This window comes from Onychostoma macrolepis, chromosome 18 (genome assembly GCF_012432095.1).
Source record: "Onychostoma macrolepis isolate SWU-2019 chromosome 18, ASM1243209v1, whole genome shotgun sequence".
NCBI lineage: Eukaryota > Metazoa > Chordata > Actinopteri > Cypriniformes > Cyprinidae > Onychostoma > Onychostoma macrolepis.
Window position 1 is genome coordinate 33,151,468 of NC_081172.1, and position 22,717 is coordinate 33,174,184.

Below are 22,717 nucleotides of genomic sequence, written 5' to 3' on the forward strand. Positions count from 1 at the left end.
GACTGGGCAGAAGGTTCACCTTCCAACAGGACAATGACCCTAAACACACAGCAAGAGTGGCTTATAGACGACTCTGTGAATGTCCTTGAGTGGCGCGGCCAGAGCCTGGGATTAAACCCAGTCAAATAATTCTGGAGAAACCTGAAAATGTGCATCTGCCCCATCCAACCTGACAGAGCTTGAGAGGAGAAGAGATGAGGAGAAGAATGGCAGATAATTTCCAAATGATGATGAGCAAAGCTTGTTGCATCAAACAAAAAAGACTTGAGGCTATAAAGGTGCTTCAACTAAATATTTAGTTAAGGGTATGGATACTTATGCAATGTACGTATTTCAGTTTTTTTTTTATTTTTAATAAATTCACGAAGTTGTGACAATTCTGTTTTTGCTTTGTCAATATGGTGTATGGAGTGTAGATTGATGTGTGAAAAAAAAAGTAATTTAAAGCAGTTTAACATAAGGCAGCAAAATAAAAAAAAATAAAAACATGAAATAAAATGAAGGGGTATGAATACTTTTGCAAGGCACTGTAGTTTCTTTCCTGCTTTGATATGAAAAGATACAGGCTACAGCACACACCGGCGCCTTTGCGTGTGCAACTGAAGATCACGCGCTGCGAGCACAGTACCGCTTGCGCGTCTGAAATGTCTCCGGTTTGATGTGATCATTAAGACATTCTGCGACTGAATAAACGCAACTTTTGTCAAGAAAAATGAGACAGAACCAGCAGTTGTGAGTGGGGTGGCCAACCCTAGCCTCTATATAAATTGCTAAATATATATATATATATATATATATATATAAAATTATTACAAATAAAACTAAATATTATAAATAAATGAAAACATGAGAAATTAAAATTATAATTTTAATTAATTTAATTATTTGCCATTTTATTAATTTTTTTTTTTTTTTTTTTTTTTAATTAAAAATAATTTTCATATTGGGGTCCTGATCACACACACACATATAGAAATTAATACAATTAATACATTAATAATAAAAACAATTAATAACATTTATAAAAAAGTAATAAACTATGAAATACTGAATATGTCACGGGTCGTGGTTGTAGTAATATTGCACGAAGACAGAGTTGTGTAATGAGGCTTCAGCACACGTTGACCGCACACAAAACATTGATCCAAGACAAAGACTGGGGAGACCTGAGGACTTATACGCAAGAACCAAACAAAGGGAACTGATAAGATAATTCAACACAGAGGAATACAATGAACGATGATTAACTAATGAAGGGACACAGGAAACTGACCAAATAAGGAAAAACAGGAAACTCAACAGGAACACGTGACAGAATATTATATACTGTTGCTGAAAAAAATAAATAAAATAAAATCTACAGAAGACTTGATTTGATCTGTGTCTATAAGCACAAGAAATTAAGTCTGGCCCAGTACAGCCCACATGAGATACAGGGGTCACAGAGGTCATGGGGGTCAGAGGGGTCACAGGATGTAGCTGTAGTGAGAGCTCATGTTTCTGATGAATGAATCTGTAGCCTGGAGCATCAGTGACCAGATTCACACACACACACACACACACACACACACACAGAGAGGAGGCTCTGCTGGGAGTGTGTGTGTGTTTTCTCTGTCTCGCTGTAAGAGTGTAATTACTGTGAACAGACAATCTGATCTGTGACTCACAGGCTCTTTACAGCATCAAAGATCAATTAAACAGAGTCTCTCGTATCAGAGTTTATTATAACACTGAGCATATGGAGCAGTTCACAGCCTCACAGTGTGTGGAGCACAGAGTTATGGGTTAAGAACCTTTTAATGAGTCACCTTTCTTTTCTTTTTTAAATCAAAATCAAGATTTCAGATGTTAAAATTATATGCAAGTCTATATTAATATGCTGGACGTCATATTGCAGGACACGTGAACTTCCCCTTTACTGTACGCTTTACAGATCCTTCATGTTTCCGGTGAATGATGCATGTGTTGCTGTGTCTGCTGCCACTAGAGGCCAGTATGACTGTCGACAAACACCTGAAGCAGTGTGATCACAACACCACAGTCTGACTGAAGCAGAAACACTAATAACCTCAGGCTGTGCAAAAACAATCCAATTCTCACATAATGCTTACACACAGGACTGTATGACGTCATAGCTCATCATAATCATTATTAACATGTTAGCAACAAGTTTGGGGTCAGTAAAATTGTTTTTATTTTATTTATTTATTTTTTAAAGAAATTAATGCTTTTGCTTGTCAAGGACACATTAAATTGATCAAAAGTGACAGTAAAGACATTTCTAACGTTACAGTAGATTTATTTTTCAAATAAATGCTGTTCTTCTGAACTTTCTATCAGTTTCCATAAAAATATTGTGCAGCACGACTGTTTTCAACATTGATAATAATCAGAAATGTTTGTTGAGCAGTAAATCAGCATATTAGAATGATTTCTGAAGATCATGTGACACTGAAGACTGCAGTAATGATGCTGAAAATACAGCTGCGCATCACAGAAATACATTACAGTTTAACAGATATTCACTGAGATACAGCTACTTGTAATAATATTTCACAATATTAATTATTTTTCCTGTGTACAGTAGTGTGTATATGTTTTATTGATTTATATTTGCATTAAGAAATATAACTTTTGATATTTTATTATATACTGCAAAGTTATAATTGTCCAATTACATTTTGAGGCCACTGCATCACCATGGAACTGAATTATTACCATATTTATGTATCATGAAAAAGTATCACGTTTCTATCATGTGTCCAGTAAAATCATAACAGCGCATGATTAGAAAGTAACATGGTACAGTAATGTAAGCACATTCACTCAATCAAACCACATCAGGTTACGCTGCATACATATGTATAACCAGGATGCATCAAATGCATGACAATGAGCATTAAAAATATTCAAATGAATAAAACAGCTTGTGCTTGAATATTAGCGGGGATAATTAGCATTATGATCATGCAATAATGCTGAAGCAGCTCTGTGTGTGTGTGTCTGCATGTGTGTGTGTGTGTGTGTGTGTGTGATTGTGTACCTGTTTTTCTATTCAGGTGGGAACTTAGACCTGAATACACACAGACTCATGGGGACTCGTGTCACGGGTAAACAAGCTAATAAATCACACAGAATGGAGTGTATTGAAAATCTGAAATAGCAGACAGTCTCCTGTAAGGGGTAGGTTTAGGTGTAGGACAATAGCACATACAGTAAGTACAGTATAAAAACCATTACGCCTATGGAGAGTCCCCGTAAACCACTAAAACAAACGTGTGTGTGTGTGTGTGTGTTTGCATATTGCATGAGTGTGAGATGGAATGTCATAATTTTTGTTTACTGTTGGCATATACTGTACGTCGGTGGAGAAACGATCTGTTGCCATGGAAACCTGCCATGCAAAGGTGCTTGGCGCCTCTCAAGCCGATCATAACTGTCAAATGACAATCTGACGCTCTTCAGTGAAGAGTGTGTTACAGACAGACGAAGGAGAAACGCTTCATAAACACACACAGTGAACCTACAGCAGTGCGGTCATAACACGGCCTGGCTTTGACCCCAGCGTGACCCCAGCATCTGTGACTGTAACCGTGACGACGGCACGTCCAATCAGCATTGAGTCACGGGTCTGACATCACTGAGCTCACAGAGACTCTTTGACCTTTTCATGTCTAATAGACTGAGCACTGACGGTTAAAAAGCCGTTCACACACACACACATTTACACAAAGCACCTGAAAGCCATTTTCAATCTCAGGAACATGAGTGACGGTAACCGTTGGCAACGCCGTGTGGGCGTGTCCTGTGATCCAAAGTTGCGAAAAATTTAACTATGCAAATGAGCAGCAATGTGATGGCCTACTACTGTGTCTAAAATACAATAAAACTAAAATGTGTTGTTTTGAATGCTGAAGTGAATTTTAAACAATATAAAAATCAATTATTTTAATTGAATTACACCCCCCACCACCACCACCACATTTGTATGGATTCTATTTTTAATGGTCTAATTAAATTGTAATAAACAAACAAATAAGTCTAATCAATTTAATTCATGAAACTTTAATAAATTCAGATTTATTAACAAAAACTGTGGTAATGAGAAATAAATGCATTAAAAAACATTAAAAATATACATTTTTTGGCAAACAAAGTGTGGTTCAACAGTTTTACTGTTTGAATTAAAATAATAAAAAATAATAAAGAAAAATTAAAAAAGTTAAATAGTTATTTATTTACTTATAAATTAGTTCATTTATTTATTGTTGCACTTTACTGTACAATAATAATATATTTCTGTCATAATTTCTTCAAGTTAAACTGAACTTAATTATATTACTATACTTTATTTTGGCGGGTTGCCATGAAGAGCTTTGAGTCTGATGATAGTTTTCTCGAATATTCACAAACAGTAGTCCATATAGTGACGCGATTAAGTTTGCAGCCCTTTGATTTATTCACCAAAATTTTGCAAAATTTTCTGACATTCTGCTTTATACAGTAAATTCCATTTTATTGATTGATTGATTGATTGACTGACTGGATTCTGCCCCTGTTTTCCACATTGTAGAATCAGAGTCCTAAAATATTTTAGAACAGTCTTTCAATTATTATTGAGTTATGGTCAGTTGTGCAGTTTATGATAATGTTAATTCATGCAGCAGTTGAACGACCAATAATACAGCCATAGAACCACTGTATGTGTGTTATTACAGAGGCAGACACACTCATCTTTATAAAGGTAACAGAAGAAGGTCAGGGAAAGAAATTTAGAAGCTGAACAGGTCAAGATGCATGTATTACACGTTTGTCACCTTTAAGCAGTCTCCAGAGCTCATTACACAAGAAACCTGAACTCAACAAGACAATATACTGCTTGTGATTCAGAGAAATGAGGTGACAGTGACAGGAGCTTTATCAGATCAAGCTGTCGGCTGACGGATGGCTGAGGAATCTCCGACCGGAGATAACAGCCGTTCACCTACACACCACCCAGATAACAACACATCCGATGCAGGAATCAAACACACGGCTGCAATCATCAGGACCGGAGAATCACTTCACATCAGTATTTACTTATAAACACTAATCTTTTGATTGTAACTCCATGGCTTTTCCATTATTTCTCCAACTTATGGAATTGCATTCAGTATTTTCAAGCAAACATAATCCTCAAAAAACGTAAGCGTCTAAAAAAGTTATAGTTATAGTAAAACAAAATTCCCTGATATTTCCAAAGTTTTCATGACCGTGAAAATAATGAACACATCAATTATTATTATTATTAATGTATATTATTGAAATAATATTTAATGTTTTATTATTCTCACACAGAACATAATTATTAATAGTAGTACTAGTAGTAATAGAAACATTATTGGTATTTTTATTAATGTATATAATTTAAATAATATTTAATGTTTTATTGTTCTCATACACAACAACATTATTAGTAGTAGTAGAAAAACATTATTATTATTATTTTTATTTGTGTGGGATAATATTTTTCATTTTTTTATTAATAATTATTATTATTGTTATTAGAATATAAGAACAACAACATCAACAACAACTACAATATTAATATTATTTTTTTATATTAATAAAATGTGTGGGCTAATTATTATAATCATTGTTCATTATTGTCACAAATCTGGTCTGCACTCCCATTCATTCACCACTAGAGGTCACCCACTCACCACATGGACTCTCACAGCACACAGCACACTGGACTCAATTTCCCATCATCCATTGCACTAATTGAGCACACAGCTGTAGGCACTAATCACACGCACACCTGATCCCACGCACACACTGATCACACACCTTATTTAAACCCTGGACTTTCTCTGCCACACTGCTGAGTATTGTATGCGTTTACCGCTCTCATAGCCGTAGCTACTCTACTGAGCCCCTGTTAGTTTTCCCCTGCCTGTTTTTCCCGTGTTTGTTTCTAGCCCGTGTTCCCTGGATTAACCCTTGCCTTGCCGTTTGGACACTGTTTGCACCCCTACTGGACTCTAGCCCGTTTTACCTGGATTATCTCTCTGCCTAGCCCCTCTGGATACTGGTTGCCGATCGTCGACCTTCACTTGCCCTAGGATTACTCTTTGTCTTGTCCCTGCCATACCTGTTTGCCATTGTTTCGACCCTGCCTGTATTTATGACCATGCCTTTAAATAAAAGCTTGCACATGGATCCGCACGTCTCATGTCTCGTCAGCCATGTTACAGAATACTCGGACACACGAGGATCCAGCAGCTTTTCCAGTAACGGACCCTTGTCAGGTATGGACCCCTTCAATCAGCTGCTCGATCTACGACAGGGGAATCTTTCCATTGAGGAGTACGTCACTCAATTTTGTGTCATCTCGGATAAGGTACTTTTTGATGAAGTTGTTTTAAAAGACATTTTTCGTTTTGGACTAAATGAACCTGTCAAGTCATGGTTACCTGAAGGAAAATTTAATGTGAGTTTAAGGGATTTCATGGACTATGCTTTGCGGTGTGCTGGCTCTTTGTTTACTGTGGGTGTTGTGGAAGAGGAATGCGATGCCGCGTCTGTGACTGAAATGGCAGACGTACCAGCGTACACTCACGAAATGGCAGCGACACCGGAGTCCGTTCACAAAATGGCGGCCACAACAACACCGCGTCATGTCATTGCTGCCATTCAAGAGTCAAGTCAAGCCACAGTTGCTCTTAACGAGTCACAGCAGCCCGTCACGGCTGACCGTCCAGACTCACAGCAGCCCGTCACGGCTGACCGTCCAGACTCACAGCAGCCCGTCACGGCTGACCGTCCAGACTCACAGCCCGTCCGGGCTGACACACCCAGATCATCAAGGTCAGTCTTCCACTATCCCAATTTGATGTCTAGTTTGAGGGATGTACCGCTGGTGTCTGCACGCACTGCTGGTATCCCCAAACCTACTCATTCTAACCCTCCTGTTCTCATGCATATTCCCTGTCCGAGGCACTTCCCCTGATGGGAACCGCTTTGTGTTGCATTTGGGCTGCGTACACCACCGCAGAACTGCACGAGGTGGCGGCGCCCACTGTAGAACCTCCAGAGGTGTCAGCGGTATCCGTCGATGAACTCTCGCTCTGTCCTGTCACGGCTATGGAGGCCGTCTGCATATCCTCGTCCTGTCATGTCGCAGCCAGAAGGGCTGTTCCTGAACTCTCGTTCTGTCCTGTCACAGCTATGGAGACCTATTATGAGCTCTCTGTGTTCCCTACCTCTATCCTTGGGTCTGTGCATGTTCTGTCTTCTCCTTGTGTCTCCATTCTCCCTAGTTCCCAGGCTCTGCTGTGGATTCCTGATCTGTCGTGGTGGGCTCGTGTTCCGTTGGCTCCGCCCTGGTGGGTTCCAGTCCCGTCCACTCTGCCCTGGCTTCCTGCTCTGCCAGCTCTACCTCGGTCCCAGATCACTCCGCTTCCACAAGGCCCTGGCCCTCCATCCCTCCCCCTGTTCCGCCTCCGCTCCACCTCCCTCCTGATTATAGACTGTGGGGAGCGTCTGGAAGCCGCTCTTAGCGGGGGGGGGGGCTCTGTCACGAATCTGGTCTGCACTCCCATTCATTCACCACTAGAGGTCACCCACTCACCACATGGACTCTCACAGCACACTAGACTCAATTTCCCATCATCCATTGCACTAATTGAGCACACAGCAGTAGGCACTAATCACACGCACACCTGATCCCACGCACACACTGATCACACACCTTATTTAAACCCTGGACTTTCTCTGCCACACTGCCGAGTATTGTATGCGTTTACCGCTCTCATAGCCGTAGCTACTCTACTGAGCCCCTGTTAGTTTTCCTTGTTTTGCCCTGCCTGTTTTTCCCGTGTTTGTTTCTAGCCCGTGTTCCCTGGATTAACCCTTGCCTTGCCGTTTGGACACTGTTTGCACCCCTACTGGACTCTAGCCCGTTTTACCTGGATTATCTCTCTGCCTAGCCCCTCTGGATACTGGTTGCCGATCGTCGACCTTCGCTTGCCCTAGGATTACTCTTTGTCTTGTCCCTGCCATACCTGTTTGCCATTGTTTCGACCCTGCCTGTATTTATGACCATGCCTTTAAATAAAAGCTTGCACATGGATCCGCACGTCTCACGTCTCGTCAGCCATGTTACAATTATTAACATCACAAGTTTTCCTGATCCAGTTTATAACATAATTTCCTGTCAATTCTCAACTGTGACTTTAAAGAAGCATTTGTTGAATCTTCAGGTGAATAAAAACACTGAAGTCACTGAAGCGCTAAACATGTTGATCTGTCTTGAATCCACACCAAATGCTCCATTCCATACTGAAACACTCAACGAGGGCTACTTCTCAACACACACACTAATTAAAGCTGCTAATTAATTCTCATTTACTAATTGACTAATGGAAGTTCCATCAGGAGAGTGCAGCGCTCAGAGGGAGAGCCGCTCTGACGTCTGCCGTGATTAACTACAGTCACACTCACAGAAACACGCACTAATTCATTCGTCTTTTCTTTCTTCCCTTCATTAAACCCAGGAATACAGTCCATGTGTTTCACAAAGGCAGAGAACCGCAGGCCTCGCAGGCTAAACCCCACAGTCACGCTCGCATAATGAAATCTACATCGCTTTTAATTCTATTATTCCATATTCTACAGAGACATGAGGCAGATATGAGCCCAGAAGAAAGGACCGGAAAGCAGCAACAATTAATTCAGACGCCAAAACAAAAGAAGCTCCGGCTTTTCTCGGTGCAAACAAAAGAGTTTGACGATATTTATATGCAAATTTAATTTCTGGCCCATCAAGTAGCTGCAAAAATTAAAATCTCGTCAGATTGATGCGACAGGTTGTCAGGTGCTATATAGCTCTGAACAAAGGAATAAATGTTGAGATGGTCGACTAGTAATGCAGTAAGCGGCTGGTTGATTAGTGAGGTTAGCTGCTGCTTTTACACGTGATCCTCAGATCCTCAGAGCATGTGCTGAGAGCATGTTTAGATGTGACCTGCATCATTTCAACTTCAAAGTGTACAAATCCACCGCCTACATCTTGACTTTAACTAATTAAAGACTAAAAATTATCAAATGAATAAATATGACAACTAAATGTAAATGTTTCATATATATATATATATATATATTCAGTTTTCATTTTAATTCTAGTTACATTTTTACTAATTTTGTTATGTGCTTTTGTAATTTTCATTAGTTTTTGTTGTGTTTAAATATGACACTATAAATAGTGCTTCTACTTAAGCTTATTTAAGATTCATCTAATATTTAAATGTTTATTTCATCTTTATTTCAATTAACAACAATAAATGTGATTTTTTTTTAAATAGTGTTTTTAGATATTAATATTTATGTTTAATTTTATTTCAATTGTAATTTTATTTCAGTTGAGGTTTTTATGTAAATATTTCATTCAATATTTATATTTTACTTCATTTCAGCTTTATTTAAATTAACAAAATGCTTTGAATAGTTTTAGTGATTTCAGATACGGTAACACTCGGGGACCAGTTCTCACTATTGACTAGTTGCTTATTAACACGCCTATTATTAACATATTGGCTGTTTATTAGCACTTATAAAGCAGATATTCTGCATGGGCATAATCTACATTCCTAATCCTACCCAACACCTGAACTTAACAACTATCTTAATAACTATTAATAAGCAGCAAATTAGGAGTTAACTGAGGCAAAAGTCGTAGTTAATGGTTTGTTAATAGCGAGAACTGGACCTTAAAATAAAGTGTTAGATGTTAGATTTAATTTTTATTTCAAATGTCGTTTTAGTTCTGTTTTTATTTTTCCACTTAGTTTAGTTTTAAGTTTTTCATCTAATATTTACACTGTAAACAATGAAGTGATCATTAAAACAACATATGTTTTAAAATACATTTTCCGTATAAGTTATATTAAATTCAACTGGATTTTTTTTTTTTTTTTATTAATTGGTTTAATGTATTTGTAGTTTTGTAAGTTTAAATGACTTGTTCAACCAGGTTGATTATACTTAAAAATTTAGGACAGCAACTTGAACTGAAGTTTTTAAGTTGAAATAGGTGGACTATTGTTATTATTTTTTATTTCATTTCAGCTTTATTAAATTATTATAAAAATGTTTTCAATAGTTCTAGAGTTTTTAGATATTACTGCGTAGGTATAGTTGAATTTCTGCTTCAGTTTGAGTTCAGTTTTACATGTAATACATTTGTTCAGCTTTATTTAAATGAACAAGAATGTGAGTATTTCAAGTGTTTTCATTAGTTTGCGGATCTGAATCTGAGCGTGTGCACATCCAGACAGCTTTACTCGCAGTGTACTTCCCTGATCTCTGTGAAACGACCCTTTGACCTGTTTATTCCTGCGACGGGATCGTCTTACGCTTAATCTCTGGAGGAAAGGATCAATCCAGGTTAATTTACAGCCGCCCGACCTGCTCAAATCCACAGGAACCTGCACTTCACCGCTCCACACATAAATCTGGATCTCACGGCCGACACACAACACCACTTTCAAGCATTCTTTGCTTTTATGGCGACACGTGAGCGTAAGCTTTCCAAAACACGCCTGAAATGGAAACCATCTGATAGCGTGAAACTGTATTCCTGAGGATCTGAACATCTGTAATCCGCACATTTCTCTGTCAGAGGACTGAAACGCAGTCGAGGAACCCGGTGATCACGTTACATGGAGGTGGCAAACTGTGAAGGGAAACACTAAACGTCTGAGAAGAAGCGGTTTCTGAGCGTCGGAGCTGGATCTGCAGACGCTGAGCTCCATAAAAGCCAATGAGGTGCTTTCAGAATCGCTGGACTCAGGCCTTCAGTCATTTTCTGCTTCGCTGGAAGCACATGCTAAATTTGGAAAGAAGCTTAAATCTCACAGCAGCCCATTAACTTTATCTGAGCATATGTGCTTCACGAGTCCGAAAGCTCTTCACCTGAACAGCACAATACAACCATCCTCAATGGAGAAAGACAAATACACAGATTCAAGTTTAAACTATCCATCAAAATGGAATAAAACGCTGAATTTATAGAGTAATCGAGGGACTATTTAAAAAAAGAAAATAAATACTGCTACTACTACTACTATTAATAATACAAATAAAAACAAACAAATAAATAAATAAAACAAAACAGAATTAATACACTTAAAATACTTAAACAGGATAATGAACAGTCCATTTCTGGCTCAGAATTTTTTTTTAAATTTTATGTATTTTTTATATATATAAACAGGGTTCCCACATCTAATAAACTCAATAAAACGTCTGATAAATTTCTCAGGATTTTCCATTGCCTTTCCAAGTGTTGCTGTGTATTTTAAAGCATTTTGCATTGACAAAAATTACTTTCTAGCCAATTTTAGAGAAAACAACCCCCACACACACACACACACAAAATATATATATATATAAATAATACATAAAAAAATAAATTATGACAGTGCTACAGTGCTACAGTGCTACAGCTAACACAGTAAATATTATTTCATAAGAATAAAATCTGTTCATTTCTGCCTCAGAATAGAAGAGGAGGAAGAAGAAGAAGAAGAAGAAGAAGAAGAAGAAGAAGAAGAAGAAACTGAAAGAGTTTTAAATGAAAAACAAAAGCACAAAACGTGGTTGTTACTTGGAAATGTTTTTTTCCCACTATTCTCTGTTTCTATGCAGCTAATGTAACTCATTGAGGACCCTGTCTGTACACAAATAAAATCAAGAAATTGCAAAAGGATATTTAAGAATAATTTTAATGACATTTTAATGAATGTTGCAACATTTGACTTTGTCTATTCAAGCATAAATTGCATGTATATTATCATATGTACATATGTAACAGCAATGTAGGTGAGTAGGTGACAGACGTGGCTTTATTGTGTTAAAATATTGGCTTTCTAATGCAAACAGTCTCTGAGAAACTGAAGGAAATGCAAAAAATGTTGCAACCGTCTCTACTTTCCCCTAATGTTTGTCTGTTTGCCCGTCGTTCAGTTCTTTGTTCCCTTTGTTTATTGTTTGTTCTAGTTTTTCCATTAAATGCCTGCACATAAATCCTTGCCTCCGCCTGTTTTCTCCAGCTTCTCCACAACGTTACAGTTTTTGACTGACTAGTGCATCTTTGAGCCTACATTTATTGTAAGTAAAATCCTTAAGAACAGTTAAAATCAGAGACTCTAAGCCTTTCACTGGAGTGTTTGCTGGGGGTCTGGAGGAGGTGAACCCACCGTGCTGGAGCTGGTCACAGGCTGACGCTCCCGGAGAAGACGGCGCCTCCATCAGAGGAGGACTGGAGGTGAGCTGCCCGACCGGAGGAGGCCACGGCAGATCCTTAATGACTTTAATCTCTACTGCAGAGAGAAGCAGAGAGCCAGAGACAGAGACAGAGACAGAGAGAGAGAGAGAGAGAGGAGGGGAGGGCAGGAGAGATGGAGACAGGAGCGTCAGTGAAGGCAGGAGCAGGTCAGCAGGGCAAACAGTCACAGACTGGAAACAGGAAACAGGAAGGAACCAGGAAACAAACAGTGATGGAGAACATTCAGGATTCTGCCTGTCAAACGCAAACTCCTACAGACCTCAGGATTAACCCTAAAACACCACTGCATCACATCTGATATCGGCAACACTTGATTTTGATCGTCCACTTTAGACATTCTACTAGCAGTAAAAAAAATAAATAAAATTGAGCGAACTTAAAAAAAATTGTTTTACCAGCTTCAGCAGATTTTTGAGTTTGCTCAACTTATTTTTGTGGGAGAGTCTCAAATTTTTGTTGTATAAACTTAAATGTCACTGATTTTGATCAAGTAAGCGTCAGAATAACTGCAGTCATATCTCCAGATGAACTCTTACTGGACTGAAGCAGCTCAGCTTTAATCGTTTTCTAGAAACATCAGTGCGTCTCAAATCTGATCCTCAGGATCTTCTGAGGAGCTTTACTCTCACTGTTCCTCAGCGGAGGAATGATCTTCATCTCACATCTTCTGAGGAGCGTTTATCTCTTCATCTCTCCATCAGCATTGCATTATATGTTTGGATCATTTACATCTCATCTTACTGAGACATATTATTGGAGATATAGATTGACGACTGCTATTTCGATTATTTTATGTCATTTTATGTTATATGAGACACAAAAAAGTACATCTGCAAACTATTTCTTAGATTTTTCCACTTCTAGGAAAGACAGTCAGATATCTGTGGGATTCAGATGATTTTTTTCTCAGATTATACGGTTCATTAGAAGTACACACACACTGTAGCACCTCCATATGCTGCTTTCATTACAAACGTGTCAGATCTTGTCTGGTGTGTTATTCAAAGACAATAAATGGTGTCTCCTACAGCATGAAGCAATGCACTTTTCTCTTTCTCTCTCTATTAATGCAGCTTTACTGGATGTAATCGTGCCCAGGCGCACCCATCCGGTGACAGCAAATCTATTCTCAGGAACATCCCACTCATTTACCAGAGAAGCGGATCCATATCAAAACAGCACTGAGAGCGTATGAGGCTCTGCGGATGCTGGTTTCAGACCCTTTGGGCCGCATTTCTGGGTAAATAGTGTTATAATAGCTAGAAATTAAATTGCACATTTAACACAGTGAAAGACAGGCAGACCAAAATCACAAAGCCCTCGCCTAGAGATGTGAAAACCCTTCATCCAGCTGCTCATACATTCACAAAATAAACACCCGCTTACTAAAATATAAGGCTGATACCAATAATTATTTTCATGCTATGATCACTAAACCCAACATGAACAGAACTGAATCAACATTAAACTGACTTAATGAGACACTACCGTCTTTTTAGAGCTGCTTTGCAGCAGAATTTCAATATTGTCTCATATTTTATAAAGTTCATCGAAAGCATCATCGATACTGTTATTTTCCTATTACAGAAAAAGATATGAGCAAAGGCGGCTGTGAAAATAAATCTGCATCGTTCATCTTTTTGATCTTTCGTTCAAAAAATTAACAAAGATTCTAACCTTTCATTGAAGTAAAATCTCACGATGAAATCAATGTTTTTCTCCAATGCATGTCGGCCACAATTATTGGCACCCCTAGAAATTCTTATGAGTAAAATATCTCTGAAGTATATTCCCATTCATATTTACATTTTTTAGCACACCAGGGTGACTAGGAGCATGAAATTATCCAGCCATGACTTGATTATAAATATGAGGAACACAAAGGTTCTGATGTGCAGAACAAGAGTGTTGAGCTTCACAAAATAGAAAGTGGCTGTAAGAAAAGAGCTAAAGCGTTAAAATTCCCATTTCCTCCATCAGAGCAATAATTAAGAGGTTCCAATCAACTAAAGATGGCACAGATGAAACTAAAAAAAGAGCTTTTTGGCAGCAAACCCACCAGATGAGTTTAGTACAAACAGGGATAAAAAATACCCCATGTCCACGGTTAAATATACTGCTGGATCTTTAATGTTGTGGCCTGTTTTTCTGCTGGAGGTCCTGACGTCTTGTTCAGACGCATGGCATCATGGATTCTATCAACATGACTAACATGGAGCTGTGAATCTGAAGGATCTGGAGTGATTCTGGATGAAGGAATGGTCTCTGATCTCTCACCAGGTGTTCTCCAAACTCTTCAGGTATTACAGGAGAAAACTCTCGGGAAAAGGCCGTTGCAATAATTGTGGCCAACATGAACTAGAGAAAGCATTTATTTCACAATGAGATTTTCTCCCCACTTTCAATTGTTTTACTTCAATGATAGGTTACAATTTTGTGATTTTTTAAAATTAAAGATCAAAAGGATAAACAATGCAGATTTATTTTCACAGCCGCCTTTGCTCATATTTACCAAGGGTGCCAACATTTTGACCAAAAAAAAAAAATCACTGAAAACATAATTCAATCATGTTAAATGCTACAAGTGAATTTAGGCATCACAACACAATAATATACAGTATGAAAAACGGATATTCATTCTGAGATTTGCTAAAGGTTAAAAGTTAATTTAACAGTGTTGTTAAACTATTGGTGTTTTTAAATATTCATTTAAGTGAGTGTTCAGTGAAGACAAAGGTGATCTAAGTGTTGAAAAAAAGAGGGAAAATGAGAATGAACCATTAAAAGTTCACAGTACTAAGAACTGAGGTACAGTTTGGTTCTTCTTTTTTTCAGCATGGTTTGACATGTATTTGACTATATTTTAACTTCAGTAGACAGAAATTTGGACGTGGTGTTTATGCGTGAACATCTTTGTGATTATTAATAAAACATTATAAATTAAATATCTCATACTGACTGATAATAATAAATTAAAAATCTATTTTACCAACATATTGTGCATGCCCATAAATCAAACAAAAACAACACAGGAAACTGAACTATTACCATGTTATTACCATGTTATTAAGATTGTAGTTCAACTACTAATGGCCATGGTTTTTCCAAGGTACGATTTGGTACTTCTTTTCTTAGCACATGTCCGTATTTGACTATAATTTATCTTCAGTTGACAGAAACATGACTGCAGCGTCGAGTGTATTTGTGTTTATTAATTCTCTCGCAACATTAGCCACAGTGCATGCTTCTCGCATCCCGACGCTTCCCAGTGACCGCTTCTGTCCATGAATTAACTCTGCAGTGCCAGTTAATTAAAAACAGCACAGAGCGAGTCGGTGTACACTGGGAGTTAGAAATGAGATGTCGCCGTCACTTAAGCCCCAAACCGCGTCTATTTATTAATGAAACAAGCAACAAATCCCTTCATTCTGCTTTCCGTGCATCTTCTCCCTGTCGGCGCGCTGACAGAAACAGCTCGATCCAAAACAAACAGCACACACAAACAAAAGCTCCTCCAGAGGCCGGATGGATACAAGCCACGGCTCTGAAACTCAAAGCAAATGCACTTGTGATTCATTAGGCATCGGATGCTTTCAGCGCTTGACAGGCGAACGACCCGGACTGTCTGTGCGTCCGGAATAAAGCTGGCGGTTTGTTGACTGCGCTGTCAGGTGTTTTACGAGCCGATAAACGCACTCGGTTATGAACTCGCCCTTGTTTTTGACTCCTGAGTGCTCCACGTGAGCAACTCTTAGATAAAACATTAACCCTTTAATGCATACCTCGGGTCTTTAGCGACCCGGGGCATAATTCACTACCGTCTCCCTCCTTCGTTTTTTTAAAGTTAGCATCAACTTTCACTCTTAAAAATATAGTGATGCCACAGCGATGCCATAGAAGAGCCATTTTTGATTCCACAAAGAACTTAAATTTTTTAAAGAACCATCTCTTTCTTACCTTTTTATAACTCTTTCGCCACAAAGAACCTTTTGTGAAACAGAAAGCTTCTTCAGATGTTAAAAGTTCTTTATGGAACCATTTAGACAAAAAGGTTATTCTATGGCATCGTGAAGCACCTTTATTTTTAAGTGTTCTTAGTATTCTTCAATGTATTCATTATCATTTAGTCATTTAGCAGAAACTTTTATCCAAAGCGACTTAGAAATGAAGACAATGGAAACAATCAAAATCAACAAAACAAGGTCTCAGTTAGCTTAACACAGTACACATAGCAAGGGTTTATTTTTTTATCATTATATAATAAATAAAAAGAAAACAAATAGATATAATATAAAAAGATTAGAGAAGAAAACAAGCAGTTTGTAAATGAATAGAGTGCAAGTCTAAAAGGGGCAATTATTTTTTCAAAGAATAGAATTAGAATAGAGTTCTAGAGTTGGAGGGTCAAATAAAGATGGAAGAGATGTGTTTTTAGTCGATTCTTGAAGATGGCTAAGGACTCAGCTGCTCATTATAAACAATATAACAAGAAAAAAAAAAAAAAAATTATATATATATATATATATATATATATATATATATATATATATATATATATATATACATATACATAAAATACCTGTTTTCTGATTAATTTTTCATAAAAAGTGTATAGGGTCGCAAGAGACCCGAGGTATGTAAATGTGTAACTATATTTACATATCTGATGACTCAATACGTGCAATGCATGTTTATTCCTTGAGGTGGCACTGTTTGATACACAACGACGATGTGATGTTTCACTAATAATTACTGCAGGCATAAAACAAAAGAATATCATCAGCTGCCAGCGATCAAAATATTGATTTTGAAGCCACTGAAAAGGATAGTTTTGAGAATATGGTTGAGATGGTGAATATGAGCCGGATGTGAATGTACTGTGGAAGTGCGCTCTGATGATGGCAGCGATGGTAAAATCATCTGCTCAAATCGAACCCTTCTAAGTTCAAAAGGTAACAAAGTATGCAAAGTATTTTTTCTTCAGTAATTGTTCTTAAAATATCAAGAGAGTTTTTTGCTATTGCAGGAGATCCAGAGATCCATCAGTGCTGGATATATAGGTCCGGGTCGCTAAAGACCTGAATACGTAATAATGATTGGTGAAACATTCATGCATTTAAGGGTTAAGCGGGAATCTCGAATAGCGCTGGTGATGATATGATAACAGTCGACAGAGCCGCCATAATCCATCGGCGTTTGGCTGAACAGAGCCGATCTAGCGAGGTCAGCCTCTTTGACAGCTCATATAATAAGTTTCTCCGCAGCGGGTGAAGTGAAGGCCTGCCAGCAGCCTGATTAACGAGCTCATTCTCATTGGGTGCCGCAGATTAGCGTGTAATTGTTTTGGGAGAGTGGAGCTTCGCCTCGTGTCTGTAGGAAGGCAGAAGTGAATTCGCAGCCACCCAGATAAGATGAATTGTGACCCTGGACCACAAAACCAGTCATACGGGTCAATTTTTGGAAACAAATGAGCTTTCCATTGATGTATGGTTTGTTGGACAATATTTGTCTGAGATACAACTATTTGAAAATCTGGAATCTGAGGGTGCAAAAAAATCTAAATATTGAGAAAATCACCTTTAAAGTTGTTCAAATGAAGTTCTTAGCAATGCATATTACTAATCAAAAATTAAGTTTTGATAGTTTTGATTAAAAAATATCTTCATGGAACATGATCTTTACTTAATATCCTAATGTTTTTGGCATAAAAGAAAAATCTATAATTTTGACCCATACAATGTATTGTTGGCTATTGCTGCAAATATAGCTGTGCTGCTTATGTCCAGGGTCACGTATCGGTTCCTCCACACTGGAGGTGAACCCGGTTAAGAGTCTGTAACGCTCCTCGCGTTAAGCCAGAAAGCCGCTTGCGTGTTCATCCGTCCTGTCAGTAATGCGGCGTATTGTGAGGATTACTGCGTTTTACAGCCTTGGCAAATTCCCTCATGCTAAACGAGTGTGTTGGTAAACACCAGCGCTGGAGGAGGAGGAGGAGGAGGAGGTGATGTTTTGTCTTCATTTCAGGGTGTTTCACACTTTCTTTGTTTCAGGGCTCTGGCAAGAATTTTGGCTTATGCTATAATGTGAAAACTCGAAATTAATTGAACCGAAGGGAGCTCAACAGAAGATTGCATTTATTTTTACATATTAAAACACATATGAAAACTGAAACTGTGAAAAGTGAAATGAACTGAGACTGTGTTAAAAGGTGGTCTGAGTGGTTTTGTTTTATGTCCACGGTGTGCTTTTGATACATATCATGCATTATTTTATGCTTGTAAGTGTATTAAAGGTCCCATGACATGCTGCTTTTTGGATGCTTTTATATAGGCCTAAGTGGTCCCTAGTACTGTATCTGAAGTCTCTTTCCCGAATTCAGAATTTCAGCCACTACGAGCCAGTCCCACAATGAGCTTTCCTTAGGACGTGCCATTCCTGTGTCTGTAGCTTTAAATGCTAATGAGGAGGAGAGAGGCGGAGCAAGGTGGAGGGTGGGGGTGTGGCTTTAACCAGCTTGCGCTACCATGCGTTAATGTTGACAGTGGCTGTATCGCAATGGCTCATAGACACGCAGTCCTTCAAGCTTTTCAGTTTGACCCAGAATCTGATCCGGATGGAGAAGCACCGGATGAAGAAGTTGAAACTCAGCGGCTATAGCAGGACGATACGGTACTTTAGTTGGTTTGTTTATGTATGCTGTTACAGTTATTATCATGTAGCTAATGCTAACCATAGGCTCGGATGAAGGAACTAAAAAAATACTTCGGTGTTCATTTGTACATCCAAACACTGAGCAACTGTCATGCTTCGCTCGTTTGCAAGCCATGATGTCTCTCGAGGAAAAAAAATATATTGCGCTCGCCTCGCACAGTAGTAGCTCATTTTCTCATGGGCGGCAAAGCAGAGAAAGGGTATGACGACATAAAGGGAAGATTCCAGATCGGGCATCTGAGCTTTCATTTTCTCAAAGCCAAGCAGGAGACCCAGGGCTCGGTTTACACCTATCACCATTTCTAGCCACTGAGGGACCATAGGCAGGCTACGGGAACTCATATTAATGTTAAAAAACCTCATGAAGTGAAATTTTCATGCCATGTGACCTTTAAGTCAAATTCGATAATTACAGCTTGCTACGTGCCTCTTATACAGTCAGGTCCATATATATTTGGACACAGGCACAATTTTTATTATTTTAGCTGCTGACCAAAACATATTCAAGTTACAGTTATATAATGAATATGGGCTTAAAGTGCAGATTCTGAGCTGCACTTTAAGCAAAACAGATATCTTGAGTTTTGTTCTTTTAAAGACGAAGCGTGAAAAACAAATGAAGCAGGAACAACGGGATCTCGAGGACTCGAGAGTATCGTTTGCGTTTGCCGTTACTCTCAAAAAGGAATGATTTTATGATTGCAAAGGCGCAACAACACCAATTACAACAGCAATTACACACTGTGCCTTTGACAGGCACTCTTCCGCTCTCTCTCACTGCTCATTTTACCAAATTACAACGAATGAGGAACCCGCTGTCACCAAATAATAGCCAATTTAATAAAAGTGGCAGAAGTGCTGCAATATCACAAGCACCAGCCTCAGATTAATATTGACGCACAGAGGCATATATACAGTCAGCGACAGCTTTGAACTTTGGCTGAGCTCCCCAATCTGCCACGGCTGGAGCTGATGAGCTAGTCTTACACACAGTGTCTGTTCGCTGTCCTTTCCTTGAACCGCCAGCAAAATTGGGGGAACAGAGTGTGCAAAAAAAAGCTGCCTCAATTTCCCACAATTCCCCTGGGCAGAACTCAGGCAGGCGGGCCGGCTTTATCTCATGCTCCAGATTTGAAAGCAGAGACGCTGAAGGCTCGGTTCATCCGGATCCGGCCGCTGTAAACAGCACAACGGATGGATTTCATTTCACACTTTCATCGCAGACCTAATTAAGACATCAGGACAGAAAAAAGGGCCACGATCAGGCTTTAGGGCAGATGAGGAAGAGTGAACCGATTCCACGATAAGACAAATCCGACATGAAATATTAATGGCTCAGGGTCTGATGTACTGAAGCGACACGACTGACGAGGTTAGCGGTAATAGTATCCGACAGTCTCATAAAACAGCATCAAACATTCATACAGACTCAATAACAGCCACAATCCACTCTGCTTTCTAATGAACCGTCAGCTCGACTGAATTCAGGATAAACGTGACTTCGAGGAGCGCTCGCTCTCCTAAAGGGCCTCTTGATCGGCCGCTGGCAGATTGTATGTGTATTTAAAACATGGGGGTGTGAGGTAATTATACGGTGGGAACGCGGTAAAGTGTGTTGCCTACGCCTCGAGCGCAATTAGAAAAGTCAAGCGCCTTTTCAAAAGCTCACAGCAGTTCCTGTGGCATTTCAGCGCTGCCATCTGTGATAAAACAGCCAACAAACGCTCTGTTAGTGTGAGCAGATTCCCGACAGAAGTCAAAACCTCAGAAAGAGACGTTTCTTAAGATGCTAGTAAGCATGTTCCTAAATGCATTTCTTGCATGCACTTAGGATCTCAAATATTTTCTTAACCCTCATGATGCATTCGTCCAGAAAAATGTCTAAAACTTTTTTTTTTAAATAAAGATATAATCAATTAAAAACAAAATGCCACACATTTCAAGTATAGTCATTATGACCCAGGTATGTATGGAGCACCATCAGGTGTCAAAATTACTTGTGTCAAAAAAATATAGAACCATTGCAGCATGACAAACTGATCACGTTTTTCATCTGAAAGTAAAAGTTTATGCAAATAAAATGAATTTGTTTGAAAATGTTCAGAGTAACATTTAGGTTGAACATTTAGAAATAAATGGACTGTTTTTGTAATAACACGGTAATGATGTCAACACTTTGGAATTTTTCACATTTTCTCATTAATGATAAGTTGCTGATCAGATACAATATGGTTTTGACTGAAAAATATGAAGTTATGGCTGTTTTATGTTTTACTTTTTCTGTTTTATTATTCAATTAACGATTCTTTGGGTCCAAACGGACCTGGGCCCGTATTCATGAAAAATCTTAGCGCTAAGAGTTGCTCATAGTAACAAAATTCTAAGAAAATTCTTAGAAATGTGGGTGTTTCCTCTTAAAATTAAAGAAAAGATCCTAGTAAAGAAAAAAGTAATTCAAAAAGCATCCTAACCCTTAAAAGAGGTCTTAAGGTCTGAAATTGTTAGGAGTACGAACGAGGACTTTTAAGAGGCTTAAGAGTTTCTTTAGCAGCGGAGAAAATGGACGAAACATGAGGAGGGAGAAGAAATGTGTTGCACACAATGCATGACAGTGAGTTAATAAGACGCTACACATTAGATCGTGCAGGGATCATGTTTGTGACCGATCTTATTAGAGACACGCTAACATCTCAGACACCGCGCAGAAATGCCATAGCGCCAGAAATGGACGTAATCACTACATTAACATGTTTGGCAACTGGAAATATGCAACTATGCAGCAGTGATGATTTGGGTCTGTTACAGCACTTATGTCGCAGTTCATTTCCTATAAAATACGTTATGACAGCATGGTAAATAAAAAATAAAGAATAGGCTATATATACACATATATGTGTGTGTGTGTGTGTGGATTCTTACAATCTTTAGGAATACGGACCTGGAATGTGAAAATAGGACATATTTTGAAAGCATTTTCTTAACATTACAATGACAGCTTTTGATGATTGTATGGCAACTCCTACTGAAGACTCACTGATCAATGCAATTAAAAAAACACCTCAAACGCAGTCTTTTGTTTCCTCACCCCCTGCAGGCTGTTATAATCATAAGTGTGCACTGTTTTCATCACTAACAAGAGTTCAGCACTGGCTGCTGTTTTAAATAGCTGTTTTTTAAGAATCTGTCTCATAATCGGAGCGTATGTTGCATTAATTTGTGCTCTCTCTAGAGTGAATGTGTCCAGTGTGTGTCTGCGCTTATATGTGCTGAAGATTATATTGTAACTATAGAATTAAAAAAGTCATGTCATCGTTACATGATCGATCGCTGGTGTCACTTTACAGAACTAGTGCACAGCTCTAGTATCAGTAATGTGTCACATACGTATATAGTGTTATGTTCTAACTCTTAATATTTAAAACAACCCCATAATTTCATTAAACATCTTACATTTGGGGATTTAAGACAAGTTGGAGATTTATCACTATTTAAGAACTTATTAATGATGATGTTCCAGAACATTATTTTCAGGAACTCTTCATTGTAAAGTTATTATTATTGTTGTATTCATCTTCTAAAGCGATTGTGTCTCTTCAGAAGACTTGGATTAAAATGTTTGCTTCATATGGATTGACTTTATGACCTTTTTGGATTTCATAAGTTTTGGTCATATTTTTT

The 22,717-nt window shown here is 38.4% G+C and overlaps 1 protein-coding gene across 4 annotated transcripts in view; it reads right to left on the reverse strand.

The window, feature by feature from the left end:
• Positions 1-22,717, reverse strand: part of zgc:158464 (uncharacterized protein LOC791139 homolog) — a 128,760-nt gene that overhangs the window by 13,388 nt on the left and 92,655 nt on the right. Inside the window, exon 4 of one of the 4 annotated variants that reach the window (XM_058751076.1) lies at positions 12,240-12,359. The exons of 2 other annotated variants lie outside the window; for them this stretch is intronic. In XM_058751076.1, the coding sequence (XP_058607059.1) occupies positions 12,240-12,359 (120 nt within the window). Of the gene's footprint in view, positions 1-12,239; positions 12,363-22,717 lie in introns of all 4 variants that reach the window. One more of the 4 variants, XM_058751075.1, reaches the window with a different exon arrangement.